Source organism: Gymnoscopelus microlampas, assembly GCF_963454915.1.
Source record: "Gymnoscopelus microlampas genome assembly, chromosome: 20".
Taxonomy (NCBI): Eukaryota; Metazoa; Chordata; class Actinopteri; order Myctophiformes; family Myctophidae; genus Gymnoscopelus; species Gymnoscopelus microlampas.
In genome coordinates this window covers 6,971,951-6,991,439 of record NC_139957.1, presented here as the reverse complement: position 1 = coordinate 6,991,439, position 19,489 = coordinate 6,971,951, and the positions used below count along the sequence as shown (strand labels likewise).

The following is a 19,489-nucleotide window of genomic DNA, read 5'->3' as shown; positions in this document are numbered from 1 at the left end:
TGATTTTGAGGGGGTCCCCAGATGACAGTGAAGTGACAATTTAAGGACTTTTAAGACCTTTTTAATTCCTTAAAAAAGGGAGGGGGAAAGAAATAAAGAAAAGAAAAAGAACCATTACTGCATCAAAAGTAATCAACAAACTATACTATAAGAAAATGGTCAAACATTGGCCAAATTGTCAGATAATATAAGTGGCAAAAATTGTGAAACTAGCTGATCTACAATCAGTAGAGTTCACAATGCCTCGCAACGCAAGGCGTTGTGAGCATGTAGATCGTCTATTTTCACAATACGTATCTGTGGAACCGAGTCAAACTAAATTGAATGCCTCAACTCCAACATTCCAAGTGCTTATCAGGGTGGGGGGTCCCCAGTTCAAATATGATTATTTTGGGGGGTACACGGCCTGAAAAGGTTGAGAAATGAGAACCACTGCATTATACAACCTGCTCTCATTCAATACAAACACTGTACTATAGGTTAGATCATTCAGTTTTCCCCTCCTGATAAATCTGGTTTCAGCAACACACAAGGGAAATGACATCCTCAATTCAAAAGTCTTCAGAGTATGATGGGTGTCGACACAAAAATGGTACTTATTTTGTTCCGCTTTTAGCATGTTAGTCTTCCTCTTTTGCGACTACTGTTCTCCAACAATGAATACAACAAATGTAGTTTGAAGATGAAAAAGAATGAGTGAGGACGTACACGTATATGCCACACCAGACCTGACAAAGGTCAGATATGGCCGAGGAGAGAGGGAGCAGGACACGGAGGAGAGAGGAGAGATGGAAGACAGGGGAGAGTGGAAGGAGGGGACAGTAGATATCTATGTCAGTGCAGGCGACCTTGACCCTGACCCTGGGACACAGCAGGATGCTGTACAGAACACAGCACGAGAGCAGCGTGGAGGTAAAATGTTATTTATTGAGGCCGATTCTAAAAATGTCTTCTAAATCCTAACAGTTTTTTGAAAAACATACAGTATGTTGCTTTGGTGCTCAAATCCTTTCATGTTAAGGACCCCCAACATTATTTGGCCGTGGACCCCCATCGCAAAATATTTTGTTCCAGGAACCCCCAGAAGCAAAGATTTGAGTTAAAAATGTTTGCTTTCAGAAATATGTACTGTAAATTCAAAGATTTGCAGAAATTTTCAAGATTTTTCAAAACTAGCAGATTTGGCGTGGCATGGCGTGGCACGAAGTGACACGCTATGAGCTTGTATATCTGCTATTTTTGAATAGCCAACCAATGTGCTACAGCTAAAATCTAAAATGACAGATGCTTTCACAGTTTTAACGGGTTAATTCATCTATAGATTTTACACAAGAGTGTGTTTGGATAAGTGTCTACACTTAATTCTAAAAAAAACATTTCAAAGGTGACATGAACTGTGAATGCTGCCAAAAATCATATTTCATCATTATCATATAATTATATTTGCAGACAAACGTAATGTGAGTTTATTAAAAAAAAAAAAGTCAACTAGTACTGTATGTAATTGATATAGTGATGTTCAAATCACTTGACTTGTGCAGCAATTAATGTTTGCTTCATAATTGTTCAAATATTTTTTTAAATAAAATAATTAGACAAAATGAAACGACGAATAGGATAGAATTTGACTTTGGAGTTATCCTTTTTTGTACTTGTTTAATTGTTCATTTGTGGCTCGTTTGTTTTGTTTGCATTTTTGTGCAAGTACTGGTTGTATGCGCCGATCAAGTATACTTTTTTAAGTTGAATAGGGGGCAACTATTTATAAGAACGTTCTTCTTCCTGCTCCTTTTCGCCCATTAATTATTATCCTCTGACCGGAATTGTATTGTACTGTGATACACTACCATGTGCTAAGCAAAATAAAATAAAATAAAATGCTTCCACACCAAAGGGACAGTGGGATTTATTTTACTTAAGTTGAATGACCAACCAATCAGAATAGAATTCAGCCATTGTTCACGTAAACACAAACCTCAACACAAAATAGAGGCTCTGTGTGTTTGTCATCTAAAGTCAAGTGAGGAGAGCTGAAAGCAACACTGTGTGTGTGTGTGTGTGTGTGTGTGTGTGTGTGTGTGTGTGTGTGTGTGTGTGTGTGTGTGTGTGTGTGTGTGTGTGTGTGTGTGTGTGTGTGTGTGTGTGTGTGTGTGTGTGTGTGTGTGTGTGTGTGTGTGTGTGTGTGTGTGTGTGATTGAGCAAGACTCTTAACCCCTAATAGCTCCCTGAGCGCAATAGAATGGCGCTCACTGCTCCTAGAAGCTATAGGATGGGTAAATGCAGAGAACAAATTTCAAATTATGTGCACATGTACAGTGACAAAAAAACTTCTATTCTATTAACGTTATGCTCACTATTGAAATGTTATCTTCACTATTCAGTCTTATTATTATTACTAGGAAGGTGCCCTCTGGGCCAAAAGCCTTGTTCAGTGTTGCAATGCTGAATTGGAACATGGTTGCACTCTATTTTAATGGCGTGACGCGCACGTCGCTTAACACCTACACTACAGGTCACACAATGGACAATTGATATGCATCTAGACTCATTCCTATGTTAATTCACCTGATATGACTCGGGAGCCTTTGTAAACTTTGTTGAGGTGTGAATTTAAAGTAGTTTTAAATCTATGCGTGTGCCTGCGCGTGCTCCTGGTCAAATAGGTTCCTGCACGGCGTGCAAGGCCGTCCCGTGAGCATTGCAACCCTGGCCTCGTTCCCAGGCTTTTCTCATCTCACGAGGAGAAAGTCCTGGTAATGAGCGAAGGCAGAACGTGTCTGTCATTTTCATAATTGGGCAAGGTTTTTAAACCCATCAAGTTAATGGTGCTGAAAACATACATTACTTGTTATCTGTCATCACGCATCATAACTTGTTAAAAGGTGAAACCTATTTTAAGCTTTAAACTCTCTGAAGTAACCTCATAGGTCTGTTGTATGTTTTTCAGGCTCTGATGAATCAAAGAACAATCTTTACAAAGTTGCTGCAATGTGTCTGGGGCTGCTGTGTCTTCTCCTATTGGTTGTCATCATTGTCCTGGTCATATACTGTGAGTATCACTCTATAAACAGTATCTTTATATGTATACCTGTTTCCCCCAAACAGGATACTTTTTGTCTAATTGCCAAATGAAAATGTACAGAACAAAGTTGTATGTACAGTAAAGCTCATCGGTTTGTTGATTCTAATTTAAGAATAAAAACAACCTGTATGTATGTATGTATGTTTTATAATGTAATAATTTATATCTGCATAGTAAGTAAACTTTAAAAAGTTTTCAAATAATTGTATTGGAGTAAAAGTACAATATTTGCCTCTGAGATGTAGTGGGGTAGAAGTAAAGGTATAGACAATTGGAAATACTCCAGTAAAGTAAAAGTACCTCAAAATTGTACTCAAGTACAGTACTTGAGTAAAAGTATGTAGTTACTTTACCCCACTAATCAGCAGCACACCAAACCACAGACATGCTACAGCAGCCTTACACCACAGCGTACACACACACACACACACACACACACACACACACACACACACACACACACACACACACACACACACACACACACACACACACACACACACACACACACACACACACACACACACACACACACACACACACACACACACACACACACACGTGCTATTTTAGAATGTGCAGGGTATAGGAGACAGATTATCATGCTGTTTGCAGAGTCAAGCGGGAGCCGACTGCGGGATGGTGGCTTCCTAACACACACACTCTCTCTCTCTCTCTCTCTCTCTCTCCTCTCTCTCTCTCGTCTGATTAGGTACAAAATCTACAAATGAGAACTCCAGTTATAACAACGTAACTGAAGAGCACAATGACTTGAATAGGACTATTTGTGGTCAGTGAGACATTACAGTTTTTCTTCATTGCTTTTACATTTTCATCATTAATCTGCGTGAATGAAAGAAGAAAAAAAAAACATTTGCTAACTTTATCATTTTGTTGTTAGAATCATCTGGATGGAAGATAGTTCACAGAGGTTATTACATCTCTACTGAAAAGAAAACCTGGCATGAAAGCAGACAATACTGTAGAGACAATCAATTAGACCTGATGGTCATAAACAGCAAAGAAGAACAGGTATTTTGTGTGTGTGTGTGTGTGTGTGTGTGTGTGTGTGTGTGTGTGTGTGTGTGTGTGTGTGTGTGTGTGTGTGTGTGTGTGTGTGTGTGTGTGTGTGTGTGTGTGTGTGTGTGTGTGTGTGTGTGTGTGTGTGTGTGTGTGTGTGTGTGTGTGTGTGTGTGTGTGTGTGTGTGTGTGTGTGTGTGTGTGTGTGTGTGTGTGTGTGTGTGTGTGTGTGTCTGTGTGTGTGTGTGTGTGTGGGGTAACCTAGCTATTGTCTGTACTTCAGTAACCAGCAGCTTTTATTATGTCCAGGACTTTGTTATCAGTTTCAACAAGTCAGTGTGGCTGGGTTTGACTGATGAAGCGGAAGAAAGAATCTGGAAATGGGTAGATGGAAAAACACTGACCACACCAACGTAAGACTGTACCTTCATTTTTTTTTCCTTGTTCATTTCAACTAACCTTTTAATTACATTTGACATATTTCATCTTTACTTATTTTTTCTAAATTGTATTAAATATTATTATAAAACACAATCGACACTGGCACTAAGACAATTATACCTGTTGTCTATTTCAATATCCAGTGGATGTGTTTCTAATATCCAGAATATACTGTAATTTGAGGTCATTAAAAATAAATTTTAAATTGAAAACCCATCCTTGTAAAGTTATTGTAATTAATTAAATGTTTCTACTTCTACAGGTACTGGGGCCCTGGTGAGCCTAATGACCGTGGACCAAACCTTGGAGAAGGTAGTGCCGATTGTGCTGTGTTAGTGGCTGATAATTCTAGAAGCACTGGATGGTACGACAGAAATTGTTCTAACACGTATCATTGGATCTGTGAAAGAGTTCTGTAGTGAAAGCATCCTTTCCACAATGTATTAGTTAACTGGTGTGTTGGTACAGCAACATGATGGATGTGTTCACATGAGATAGTTTATGTGTTTGCTTTGCTTTGTCTGCCTTATATTTTTCTACCCAGTATGCACGGTAGACGTTGTATTATTTAGTTAAAGGTGAGCCTTTATAGCGTGACTTTGAATAACATGAATGTTATCTGTTCTATTTTAAAACCATGTTCATATAGTTCAGGGGTCCAGATGTATTGATGTTCACAGTGATGTGATTTGGTTGTGGGTTGTGTGTGTCGGTTGTATGCTACTTTGCTGTGGGTACTAGCTTAAAGATCCTACGAAATCAAAATAAATGTTTAGGTTTGTTTATTAGATACTGTATGTCTTGTAGTGCATTGGTTCTCAAAGTGGCGTCTGGGGACCCCCAGGGGTCCTTAGGGGGGGTCCCCAGCAAAAGTAGTTAACATAGCATCACAATAATTTTAACCACTTTATCCATTTATACGTTGGCTATTCAAAAATAACAAATCTACAAGCTCACAGTGCGTCACTTCGTGCCATGCTGCATGTGAGCTTGTACATCTGCTATTAAAGACATTTTTCAATTTTCTTTTGGAAAATGTTGAATCATTTTGCATTTTTTAACACAACTCTTCTCTTCTGGGCGTCCCTGGCACAAAACATTTTCAGATGGGGGTCCGCGCCGCGGCCAAAGAAGAAAATTGAATTATTTATGTAGGAGACAACCCATTATGATCACATACTGTAACGGAAAGCAATCTTTTGATCTGAAACATTGCAATTATATTGTACTGACTATGGAAAAGCTAAACACTGGGTATACTACTGGCCTACTATTAGGCCAGGCCTACTGTATATATGAGATAGGCCTGGCCTACTATACAGTATAGTGACCACAAGACACACACACACACACACACACACACACACACACACACACACACACACACACACACACACACACACACACACACACACACACACACACACACACACACACACACACACACACACACACACACACACACACACACACACACACACACACACACACACACACACACACACACACACACACACACACACACACACACACACACACACACACACACACACACACACGTGGCAGCGGTGGCCTAGTGGTTAGAGGGGCGGCCTTGATACCGGAAGGTCCCTAGTTCGATTCCCCAATTCATCAATCATGAATCACCGCTGAATAGCCCTTGAGCAAGGCTTCCATGCAGGGTCCGGCTGGAAACAAGCTTCGTGCTTAGTCCGACACCCTGGGTAAACAACAAACTTTGCTTTGCTTTACACACACACACACACACACACACAATGGAACCATTTGGTTCCATTTGTAGGCTAGTCTCAGAGTTAAATTAGCACTCAGGACTTTACGGGGTGAAATGTTCCCATCGTACTATTCCTTAGGTAATGCCTCATTCATACAGGCTGATGCTTTTATGGCAGAGATAATGAAAACACATTCCCATTCACAATGATGAGTGTACCGTGCTTGAAGGCCAGCAGGGGGAGCCAGAAGAGAATGATGGAGTGGGTCAGGCTGTTCAGACAGTGGGCCCCAACACCTGCACAGAGGGAACACATGCATGGGTTTTAACCACATGAAGCCTAGCGTCCTTATTTTCTGAGGGTGAACATCCAGTGAAAATAGCAGATCTACAAGCTCACAATGTGTCAGGTATAGATACAGGCTTTAAGTGGTTAATCAAACTAATCGATTTAAAAGGTGCAGTATTCATATTTTTGGTTTAAGAGTGTTTATTCAGTAACTGGGGCTCCTCGTCTCCCCAGCTCTTTAGTGAAAAGAAAATGCATTTTCAGGCCTGGAATGACAATTTTATCCAATCAGGAGAGAGAACTCATACAGGATACAGGATAAATAACTTAAGTGGAATAAATGAGCAGACAAAATAGAAACTGGAACACTATCAAATTGAAGCTGATAAATGGGTGCTCTCTCCTGATACGAAAATGTATTTTCTAAAGAGCTGGAGAGATGGGGAGACCCCTGTTACTGAACAAACACTCTATACAGTAGCACTGATTACAATAAGAATATAAAGCTTTAACTCTCAAAGAGTTAATATTTGTAATATTTATTTAGCACATTTCTTCTGAATTAGCAAATGTTTTCGACCCTTCAAAGTGGATGACAGATTCTACATGTGCCAAATGTACTGTAGCAAATACCCTAACAACAACAACAAGATACACTAGGTATTTCTAGTAGGCAGGGGGTCTTTATCTGTTTGCAAAGCAATGGCTGTTTTTTTTTATTTTTATCCTCAAAGCGTTGCAACTTGCTAGTTGCATAAAACCCTAGGCTGATTTTGTTTTCCACTTCAGGTTAAAAACTACAGCAGGGTAAAAACATGGCAGGCTGCATAACACAAAAAAAAAGCCATGGGTTTCCGAGGCTAGCATAACAATGACCTTATAGTACACAGTGATGTAAGCTACACAGCTGCAGCTAATCAAATTAATAATGGGTGTGTTAGATTTGAGGTGTGTCAATACTAATAAATACTGGGTCAATACTAATACTAATACTAATCTATCGTGCTTGCACATTATTGGACACACCTAAGTTAATTTGTTTGGCAAAGCTTGTGTGGCTTACTAGTCTGCCATGTTTTTAACCTGAACTGGAAAAGAAACTACAAAATCAGCCCAGGGTTTCATGGCCCTTTAGTTCAACTGCCTACATTAAGAATTGGTTTCAAGACGTGTGATTCACAAGGTCCAATCGGACATGTTTATTTCCAGTAGTTTGGATAATGGTTCTATCAACATTAATGGGACATTATGCATGAAGGTATGATGAAATGGCATAATAATGCTTCTGCAGGTGCTGTTGGCTTCCCACAGTCCAGGAGTGGCATCTGCAAGTGCCACTGGCATCATACTGGCATCATGCAGCCAAGTGTCTGCTGATGCCACTCCTGGCATAATATGCCGCCAGTGTCACCCACCTGCAGTTGCACCTCCTGGTCTATGGGTGTCGATGGCACCAAAGATCACAGTCTGTTTGGAGGTAGTCCATTTTTGCTCAGAATCATTACCTATTTTGGGCATGTCATTATATTGTCAAAACATGTACGAAAAAAAAAGGAAACAAAGAGAGAAAAAAAGGTTTTGTACTAGAAGTATATAGCGTGTGTGTCTGTGTGTCTGTGCACGCACATGTGGCACCGTCTCAGCTTTTGTCAGATGTGAGGGGGCTTCCGAGGTCAGACCACATGATGCGTATTTCCTACCAGAGCTAAGCTGTAGCAGTCATGCCAGCCAGGGGAGAACTGCCTTGGGAGGAGTGTGAGAGTTCAGTTTTTGACGGTCAGATGCTGAGAGTCTGCAGTTCAGACCTGCAGAAACAGAAAGAGGCGACAAAGAGAAACACAGGCAACAGGCTTAAAAAAAAGGCTGTTCCTCAAATCTTTTTCATTTCAAGGACCCCCAGTTTGAAATGCATTAGGCCACAAACACCCACGTTTTGTCCTGTGGGACCTCAGTGTTAATTTAACTCTTGAGAATACACACTGAGTTACAGACCCACAAGAGTCTGTTTGGTTCACTAACTATCAGTCATTTAGGCGGACCACAGAGAACCAGTGGGCTACACAGTAAGTGAATTGGACTTCAGCTGTCAGCTTGTAGATTGTCAATTTTCGCTGTACAGGTTTGAGTGGTTACTCATAAATCTAGCCAAGATTTTCTTTTTTTTAACAAACACCTGTTTCGGGATTATTCGATTAACCTACACAAGCTAGATTAAGTTGGTCTATCCTTTCGATATTTCCGGTTCATTGCCCAGCCCCACTTATCGCAGCTTCCTGGCCTCTCTCTCAGACTCCAGGAGAGACAGAACATCCCCCACTCTAACTGGGCCCTTCACGTTCCTGATGATGGAGCGGTTGCTGTCATCCATGAACTCTACTCGGACCTGTGTACACTGTCCCTGGGAACCAGTTCTTCCAATAATCTTGGTGACTCTTGCGAGCTTGATGGTTTGCACTCGGCTGGCGTCCATGTTGTCAGCTTGGACCGGAAAGAGGCTCTGGTCTTAACTAGCCTGTGATGTCATGTCATCATGACGTATCTACAGTATGACATTATTTATGACTCCAGCTGATTCCACCAGTTCTGTCCCTGTCCAGATAGGCCTGTCACAATCATTTCATCGCAATTATTTTTGTCATAATCGTCAAAATCTTCATAAATTTTTTTCCATGATGAAAAATACATTTTCAAATATTTAAAAAGTGGAAATAGGCAATAGCTGATCTACAAGCTTACAACGCGTCACAAAGTGAATGTTATACTTTTGAAAGTATAAAATTATGAAATGCCAGTAATTTCTTTGTATATTCAAATTATTTGTCATACCTGCCCTGTGTAATTTTTGATTACAAAGCATAAAAGTCAAACAAAAATGCCATATTCATATGCTCGAGTTTTCAACGACAGAAACACAATTAAGTCGTTAACCGCGATTAGTTGTGTGACAATTAATCGTCAACTTCAATTTTGTAATCATGATTGACAGCTCTGTTCAGCCTCCAGGCCTGTGTCTGCAGCCCTCTTTACTCTGGTCCCTTGCCCCAGGGACCCCCAGGCCAGCTGAGGGGGTTCCAGGGGGTCCCCAGCTAAATGAGTTAATATATATTAATATATAATCTAAATCAGTTTAACCATTTGAACCCGGCTACTTGAAAATAGCCTGATCTACACGTTGTGAGCTTGTAGCGTGCATGAGGTCACCCTACTGCTGCCATACCCTAGCTTTTGCTGAACTGACGCCACTGGGTACAGGCCGTTCAGACAGTGGGCCCCTAACACCTGCACAGAGGAATACATGCATGGGTTTTAACCATATGAAGCCTGTGACAATAAAGCTGATTCTGAGTACTTGAATAAATGCACTTAGTTACTTTCCACCACTGCAAATAGGCCTAATGTCCTCTAACCTGCAAGAAAACATGAACAAAAACATAGTCATCATTCACAGTCAGTCCTATAGAGTAGCTGTGAATTCACCAAGCTCATTGCTGAGGAAACGCTCACCACAGCCGAGTGGTGAGCATTTCCTGTGACATTTGCTCACAATGTGAGGTTTGCTGCATTATACTGTATCTAACCTCCTTAAAGCAGTTAAGGATGGGCTGTCATGCAGGCACTATTATAGAAATGTTAGAATGCCAGTCTGTTCAAAATCATTTCTGTTATATTTAATTGTATTTGAACCATAGCTCTTTGACTCCAGCTGTCAATCCAACAGCTGACTCCCCCCATGGACTGGACTACACTCTGTCAGCAGAATCTGTTTTAGTATACAGTATATACATACTGTACATGGACGTTCTTAACTTAACCAGTCAACATTACTATATATTATACTGTCACTTAGTATAGTAAATATCTTTATGACCATTTAGGATAACATCTCTGTGTATAAGAGGTGTCCAATATGACACCTCTTATACACAGGAGGCTTCTGCCCGACGGGGCTGTTGGCCAGGTCCGGAGGCCTAGACGTTGTGCCGTTGTCATGCTGTTTGTCTGCTCAAATATTCTTCAATAAATTGTCAACACTTCACCCTGACTGAATATTAATATTTTCCATAACGGCACGTGCACACATACTGCATGAGCCAACCAGTGCCCAGGCACCTGCCCGATTGCATTCATAGGAGAAAGAGCCCTTTGTATACCTACATATTTTAGCTCTTGCCGAACCACTATACACTCTGCTCTCATTCAATGCAAACACTGTAGGTTAGGTCATTCTGTTTTCCCCTCCTGATAAGTCTGGTTCTAGGAACAAACATGGGAAATGACATCCTCAATTGAAAAGTCTTCAGAGTATGATGGGTGTCGACCCAAGGCAAAAACTTTTAATAACGCACAGCAGTAGAAGGAAACAGTCTCTAGACCCCTATCAGCGTTTCTGAAACCTGTGTGTATGAAGTGTGGTTTCAGAGCGTGTTAGCCCTCCTCTTTTGCGACTTCTGTTCTCCAACAATTAATACAATGAATGTAGTTTGAAGATGAACAAGAATGAGTGAGGACGTACACGTATACCATACCATACCAGACCTGAATGTGAGAGATGGCCGAGGAGGAGAGAGGAGACATGGAAGACAGGGGAGAGCAGGAGGAGAGGACAGTAGATATCCATGTCACTGCAGGCGACCTTGACCCTGACCCGGGGACACAATACGATGTTGTACAGAACACAGCACAAGAGCAGCGTGGAGGTAAAATAAATGTTACAATGATTAGGTTAACCTATTAAGACCCGGGACCGATTCTAAAAATGTCTTCTAAATCTAACAGTTTTCTGAAAAACATATGTTGCTATATCAGTGGTGCTCAAACTTTTTCATGTCAAGGACCCCAAAAATGATTTGTATTTGGCCGTGGACCCCCATCGCAAAATATTTTGTTCCAGGGACCCCCAGAAGCAAAGATTTGAGTTAAAAATGTTTGCTTTAAAAATATGTATTTTCAAAGATTCAAGATTTTTCAAAAAATAGCAGATCTACAAGCTCATAGAGTGGCACAAGGTGACGTGCTATGAGCTTGTATATCTGCTATTTTTGAATAGCCAACCAATGTGCTATATATAGCTAAAATCTAAAATGACACAGATTCTTTCCCAGTTTTAATGGGTTATTACATCTAAAGATGTTAAGCAAGAGGGGTTCTGGATAAGTGTCTATACTCTTATTCTGGAAAAAAATATTTGAAGCTGACATGAACTGTGAATGCTCTAAAAAAAATCATATTTGGAGGCAAACGTAAAGTGAGAGTTTAAACAAAAATTAAAAAATTGTCAACTAGCCTACTGTATGTAATTTATATAGTGATGTTCAAATCACTTGACTTGTGCTGCAATTATTGCTTGCTTCATAATGCTCCCACACCTAAGGACCCCAACGGAAACAAGTCCGCAAGGACTTTTTTGGTCAGACCTTTTAGACAAAAGTATTATAAATGTAACTGTGTTGTCCTACATTCTTTTGCCTAATAAAAATGTCAATCAATCAATCAAGGGACAGTGGGATTTATTTTACTGAAGGAATGTATCATTGAATGACCAACCAATCCGAATAGAATTCAGCCATTGTTCACGTAAACACAAACCTCAACACAAAATAGAGGCTCTGAGCCCTATCTTGCATGACGCCTTATGCCTAATCTTATTAGGCTTTTTTTCTTTTTTTCATATTTCAAAATGGTGAAAATAGCCGATCTACATCGACGTGTTGTGAGCTTGTAGATCTATTTTTAAATGTTTTGAAAACAATAAAAAATGCCTAATAAGATTAGGCATAAGGCATATGGCGCCGCGCAAGATAGGGCCCCCAGTGAGTTTGTCTGAGTGAGCTGAGCTGAAAGCAACACTGTGAGTGAGGAGGGGCTGCTACATGTGTGTGTGTGTGTGTGTGTGTGTGTGTGCGTGCGTGCGTGCGTGCGTGCGTGCGTGCGTGCGTGCGTGCGTGCGTGCGTGCGTGCGTGCGTGCGTGCGTGCGTGCGTGCGTGCGTGCATTACTTGTTATCTGTCATCAAGCATCTTGCTAAAAGGTGTAACCTACTTTCAACTTTAAATGCTCTGAAATAACCTCAGTTTCGTCATTTGTTTCTCAGGCTCTGATGGGTCAAAGAACAACCTTTACAAAGCTGCTGCAGAGTGTCTGGGGCTGCTGTGTCTTCTCCTATTGGTTGTCATCATTGTCCTGGTCATACGCTGTGAGTATCACTCTAGTATACATGTCCAAAAAACAGGACATTTTGTCTAATTGTACTACCAGAACAAAGTTCTATGTAAAGCTCATCAGTTTGTTGATTTCTAAAATTGTTTTAATTCAAAAAGACCCCCCCCCCCCTCTCTCTCTCTCTCTCTCTCTCAACTGTTCTTATGTCTGTTTAGGTACAAATGACAAGCCCAGTTATAACAAACTAACTGAAGAGAATGATGAGTTGAAGAGGACTATTTGTGGTCAGTGAGACATCACAGTTTTTCTTCATTGTCATTACATTTTCATCATTAATCATTCATCTGCGAGAATAATGAAAGAAAATAAAGACATTTGTTAAAATTTACTATCGGAACAAAGTTGTATGTAAAGCTCATCAGTTTGTTGATTTCTAGTGATTAAAAAGAATGATTAAAAAGAACCCCCCCCCCTCTCTCTCTGAACTGTTCTTATGTCTGTTTAGGTACAAATGAGTCCAGTTATAATAAACTAACTGAAAAGCATGATGAGTTGAAGAGGATTCTTTCTGGTCAGTGAGACATCACAGTTTCTTCATTGTTATTACATTTTCATCATTAATCATTAATCTGCGTGAATGAAAGAAACATTTGTTAACTTTATTGTTTTGTTGTTAGAATTATCTGGATGGATGATATTTGGCAGAGGTCTTTATTACATCTCTACTGAAAAGAAAACCTGGGATGATAGCAGACAATACTGTAGAGGCAATCAATCAGACCTGATGGTCATAAACAGCAAAGAAAAACAGGTATGGTGTGTGTGTGCGTGTGCGTCTGCGTGTGTGACCCCTTATATGTTTGTGTGGTCAGTGTATGTTTGCGTTTGTGTGTTGTAACCTAGCTATTGTAGTTTGTACTCCAGTAACCAGCAGCTTTTATTATGTCCAGGACTTTGTTATCAGTTTTAACAAGTTGGTCTGGCTGGGTTTGACTGATAAAGAGGAAGGAATCTGGACATGGGTAGATGGAAAACCACTGACCACACCAACGTAAGACTTTACCTTCTTCATTTCAACTCATGTTTTTATTACATTTGACATATTTCATCTTTATATTTTTTTCTAAATGGTATTAAATATTATAATAAAAGACAAACTACACTGTCACTAAGACAATTATACCTGTTGTCTATTTCAATATCCAGTGGATTTGTATTTAATATCTAGAATATACTGTAATTTGAGGTCATGGTTAAAAAGAATACATCTTATATTGAAAACCCATCCTTGTAAAGATATTGTAATGACTTAAATGCTCCTACTTCTACAGGTACTGGGGCTATAAGAACCCTGATAACCCTGAAGATCATTGTGTCGCGTTAGTGGCCGATGGTAGACCTACTAAAGGATGGAACGACAGACATTGTTCTAAGATGTATCATTGGATCTGTGAAAGGGTTCTGTACTAGTGAAATCACAATTTCCACAACGTATTAGTTAACAGGTGTGTTGGTACAGCTACATGATGGCTGTGTTCACATGTGATAGTTTATGTGTTTGCTTTGCTTTGTCTGCCTTGTATTTTTCTACCCAGTATGCACAATTGATATTCAAGTGTATTTTCTGTTTTCTGTTAATGTGGGGAAAGCTTTCGCTGAAAATAGCCAATCGACAAGCTGACAACACGTCTGCTATCTTGCGAAAGCTCTCCAAGTACAGATGCTGGGGTTTAAGTGGTTAAACCCATGTGGTACACCTAACCACTCATCTATCCGGCTCAGAATATTATTTATCCTAATCAAGCTCATGATCATAACTGTGTTGATCTGACATCATAATGAGCGGTCAATATTTATCTGCCAATATTTAAAAATAAATAAATGGAATTATTTATGTAAGGGACAAGCCATTATGATCACATAATGTATCTGAAAGCAATCTTTTGATCTGAAACATTGCAATTATATTTGACTGACTTTGGAAAAGCTAAACACTAGGTATACTACTGATCTACTAGGCCAGGCCTACTGTATCTGAGATAGGGTTACAATGTGCATCCAACATATTAGGACTAATGGACCACATTTGGTTCCATTTGTAGGTTAAATTAGCACTCAGGACTTTACTGAGTGATGAAATTTGCTGAAAACGTGTCAGCAAATTTTTCCCATCAAACTATTGGTGATGCTTCATTCATACAGGCTGATGCTTTTATGTCAGAGATAATAGAGACAATGAAAAACACATTCCCATTCACAGTGCTGAGTGTACCGTGCTTGAAGGCCAGCAGGGGGAACTAGAAGAGAAGGATGGACTGGAGCAGGCCGTTCAGACAGTGGGCCCCAAACACCTGCACAGAGGAACACATGCATGGGTTTTAACCTCATGAAGCCTGTAGCGTCCCTATTCTGAGGGTGAACATCCAGTGAAAATAGCAGATCTACAAGCTCAAAATGTGTCGGGTATAGATATAGGCTTTAAGTGGTTAATCAAACTAATCGATTTAAAGGTGCAGTATTCATATTTTTGGGGTTAAGAGTGTTTATTTAGTAACTAGGGCTCCCCGTCTCTCCAGCTCTTTAGTAAAAAGAAAATGCATTTTCAGGCCTGCAATACCAATTTTATCCAATCAGGAGAGAAAACTCATACAGGATACAGGATAAACAACTTAAGTGAAATTGGAAGTGAAATAAATGAGCAGACAAAATAGAATCTGGAACACTATCAAATTGAAGCTGATAAATACTCTCGCCTGATAGAAAATGTATTTTTTAAAGAGCTGGAGAGATGGGGGGTCTCCCATCTCTCCAGAGATTACTGAACAAACACTCTATATACAGTTGCAATGATTACTATCAGGATATAGAGCTTTAACTCTTTCACAAAGAGTTAATATTTGTAATGTAGCACATTTCTTCTGAATTAGCAAATGTTTTTGACCCTTCAAAGCGGATGACAGATTCTACAGTATGTGCAAATGTACTGTAGCAAATACCTTAACAACAAGATGCACTAGGTATTTCTAGTAGGCAGGGAGGTGGTCTTTATCTGTTTGCAAAGCAATGGCTGGGGCTGTTTTTTTTTGTATCCTCAAAGCGTTGCAACTTGCTAGTTGCATAAAACCCGAGGCTGATTTTGTTTTCCTCTTCAGGTTAAAAACTACAGCAGGGTAAAAACATGGCAGCCTGCATAACACTGACCTTATAGTACACAGTGATGTAAGCAACACAGCTGCAGCTAATCAAATTAATAATGGGTGTGTTAGATTTGACGTGTGTCAATACTAATCTATCGTGCTTGCACATTGTTGGACACACCTATGAAGATCTAACACAACCATTATTAATTTGTTTAGCACAGCTGTGTGTTTCTTACTAGTCTGTCATGTTTTTAACCTGAACTGGAAAATAAACTACAAAATCAGCCTAGGGTTTCATGGCCCTTTTGTTCAACTGCTTACATTGGTTTCAAGACGTTTTCTTCAAAAGGTCCAATCGGACATTGGATTATTTATTTCCAGTAGTTTGGATAATGGTTCTATCAAAATTAATGGGACATTAGGCATGAAGGTATCATGAAATGGCATAATAATGCTTCTGGCTTCGCACAGGCCAGGAGTGGCATCTGCAAGTGCCACTGGCATCATACTGGAATCATGCAGCCAAGTGTCTGCTGATGTCACCACTCCTGGCATAATATGGCTCCAGTGTCACCCACCTGCAGTTGCCACTCCTGGTCTATGGGTGTCGATGGCACCAAATATCACAGTCTGTTTTGAGGTAGTCCATCTTTGCACAAAATCATTACCTATTTTGGGCATGTCATTATATTGTCAAAACATGTAAAAAAACAAGAGGAAACGAAGGGAGAAAAAAATGATTTGTACTAGAAGTATATAGCGTGTGTGTCTGTGCACGCACATGTTGCGCCGCCTCAGCTTTTGTCGGATGTGAGGGGGCAATTCCGAGGTCAGACCACGTGATGCATATTGCCTACCAGAGCTAAGCTGTAGCAGTCATGCCAGCCAGGGGAGAACTGCCTTGGGAGGAGTGTGAGAGTTTAGTTTTTGACGGTCAGATGCTGAGAGTCTGCAGTTCAGACCTGCAGAAACAGAAAGAGGTGACAGAGACAAACACAGACAACAGGCTTAAAAAAAGGCTGTTCCTCAAATCTTTTTCATTTCAAGGATCCCCAGTTTGATATGCATTAGGCCACAAACACCCACTTTCTTCCTGTGGGACCTCAGTGTCAATTTAACTCTTGAGAGTACACACTGAGTTACATACCCAAAAGGGTCCATTTGGTTCCTAACTATCAGTCATTAAGATGGACCAGAGAACCAGTAGGTTAAACAGTAAGCGAATTGGCAATTTTGGCTGTTTTAACACGCCACCATACAGGTTTGAGTGGTTACTCATCAATTTAGCCAAGAATTATTTTTTGAGACACCTGTTTCGGCATTATTTGATTAACCAACACGGGCAAGATTAAGTCGGTCTATTCTTTCGATATTTCCGGTTCATTGCCCAGCCCCACTTATCGCAGCTTCCTGGCCTCTCTCTCAGACTCCAGGAGAGACAGAACATCCCCCACTCTAACTGGGCCCTTCACGTTCCTGATGATGGAGCGGTTGCTGTCATCCATGAACTCTACTCGGACCTGTGTACACTGTCCCTGGGAACCAGTTCTTCCAATTATCTTTGTGACTCTTGCGAGCTTGATCGGTTGCACTCGGCTGGCGTCCATGTTGTCAGCTTGGACCGGAAAGAGGCTCTGGTCTTAACTAGCCTGTGATGTCATGTCATCATGACGTATCTATGACATATGACTCCAAATTAGGAGGTTTCTGCCCCCTGTCCAGCGTCTAGCCCGTCCAACTGATGCCACCAGTTCTGTCCCTGTCCAGATAGGCCTGTCACAATCATTACATAATCATCTCATCGCAATTATTTTTGTCATAATCGTCAAAATCTTCATTTATTTTTTTCCATGATGAAAAATACATTTTCAAATATCTAACAACGCGCCACAAAGTGAATGTTATACTTTTGAAAGTATAAACTTATGAAATGCCAGTCATTTATTGCATATTCAAATGATTTGTCATAATTATCTGCCCTGTGTAATTTTTGATTACGAAGCCTAAAAGTCAAACAAAAATGCCATATTCATATGCTCCAGTTTTCAACGACAGAAACACAATTCAATCAAAATGTACTTAAAGTACCAAAAGTAAAATTACTTATTGTCATTATGCAGAAGGAAAATGAATAAAAATCCTTTGAAAATAGCAGATCTACAAGCTTGTAGATTGGCTATTTTCAAATTGCCAAAGTAGGTCTGAAATGGTTTTGTAATAATAATCAAAATCTACCAAGTAACTAGTAACTCAAGTTTTCAAATAATTGTAGTGGAGTATAAGTACAATTATTGAAAATTGGAAGTAAAGTAAAAGTACCGTAAAATTGTATTTAAGTACAGTATGCACAGTATGCACAGTAAACGTACAGTACATGTACTGACATTTTGACCTTAATCCCATGTACAACGCACTGACTTTTGTCTTTTTTTGTGTGTTTTTCAAGCACCTTAACTAACATCCATCATGCACAGTATACATCTGCTGCTATGCTCACGCACCTTATATCTTACTTATCTCAGGTACTATGTGTAAATACTTTTTTTTTTGTTCTCTTGTTCGATCTACCCCCATCCTTCTTCCTCCCTTTCTTTTTTCTATGGAAATAACAATACGATGGGAACTATGGACGAAAATTAATTTCACCCACTTTTTTACTTTTGTAAACCTGTGATGTGACAATAAAGCTGATTCTGAGTACGGTACTTGAATAAATGCACTTAGTTACTTTCCACCACTGCAAATAGGCCTAATGTCCTCTAACCTGCAAGAAAACATGCAAAAAAACATTGTCATCATTCACAGTCAGTCCTATTCATAGAGTAGCTGTGAATTCACCGAGCTCATTGCTGAGGAAACGTTCACCACAGCCGAGTGGTGAGCATTTCCTGTGACATTTGCTCACAATGTGAGGTTTGCTGCATTATATCTAACCTCCTTAAAGCAGTTAAGGATGGGCTGTCATGCAGGCACTATAATAGAAATGTTAGAATGCCAGTCTGTTCAAAATCATTTCTGCTATATTTAATTGTATTTGAACCATAGCTCTTTGACTGCAGCTGTCAATCCAACAGCTGACTCCCCCCATGGACTGGACTAATACACTCTGCCAGCAGAATCTGTTTTAGTATACACATACATGGACGTTCTTAACTTAACCAGTCAGCATTATTATATATTATACTGTCACTTAGTATAGCAAATATCCTAATATGACCATTTAGGATAACATCTCTAGTCTGTGTATAAGAGGTGTCCAAGATGAACCTCTGGAGGCTTCTACCCGACGGGGCTGTTGGCCAGGCCCAGAGGCCTGGCCGTTGTCATGCTGTTTTTCTGCTCAGATATTCTTCAATAAATTGTCAACACTGGATATTAATATTTTCCATAGTAGCACGTGCACATATATGAGCCCAGGCACCTGCCCGATTGCATTCATAGGAGAAAGAGCCCTTTTTATGCCTACATGCCTACACAACAATAGCAAAAACCTTTAATAACGCACAGCAGTAGAAGGAAACAGTCTCTAGACCCCTATCAGCGTTTCTGAAACCTGTGGGTATGAAGTGTGGTTTCAGAGCGTGTTAGCCCTCCTCTTTTGCGACTTCTGTTCTCCAACAATTAATA

General features: G+C 40.0%; 4 protein-coding genes across 5 annotated transcripts in view; 1 reads left to right on the top strand and 3 right to left on the bottom strand.

The window, feature by feature from the left end:
- The window catches only part of LOC311035573 (phospholipid-transporting ATPase IA-like), a 212,174-nt gene that overhangs the window by 119,499 nt on the left and 73,186 nt on the right, over nucleotides 1-19,489 (bottom strand). The gene's annotated exons all lie outside the window — the stretch shown is intronic.
- LOC311035983 (uncharacterized protein) lies at nucleotides 670-15,112 on the top strand (the record flags this gene model as incomplete). Its single annotated transcript, XM_084044511.1, has 6 exons — nucleotides 670-912; nucleotides 2,948-3,049; nucleotides 12,938-13,006; nucleotides 13,400-13,533; nucleotides 13,673-13,773; nucleotides 14,983-15,112. Exons 1-6 carry the CDS (start codon nucleotides 693-695, stop codon nucleotides 15,110-15,112), a joined length of 756 nt encoding a protein of 251 aa, XP_083900637.1. The 5' UTR covers nucleotides 670-692.
- Nucleotides 8,825-9,034, bottom strand: LOC311035781 (small ribosomal subunit protein eS28-like; the record flags this gene model as incomplete). Its single annotated transcript, XM_084044225.1, has 1 exon — nucleotides 8,825-9,034. The coding sequence occupies one exon, from the start codon at nucleotides 9,032-9,034 to the stop codon at nucleotides 8,825-8,827; it is 210 nt and encodes a 69-aa protein (XP_083900351.1).
- On the bottom strand, nucleotides 17,260-17,474 carry LOC311036221 (small ribosomal subunit protein eS28-like; the record flags this gene model as incomplete). Its single annotated transcript, XM_084044777.1, has 1 exon — nucleotides 17,260-17,474. Exon 1 carries the CDS (start codon nucleotides 17,467-17,469, stop codon nucleotides 17,260-17,262), a length of 210 nt encoding a protein of 69 aa, XP_083900903.1. The 5' UTR covers nucleotides 17,470-17,474.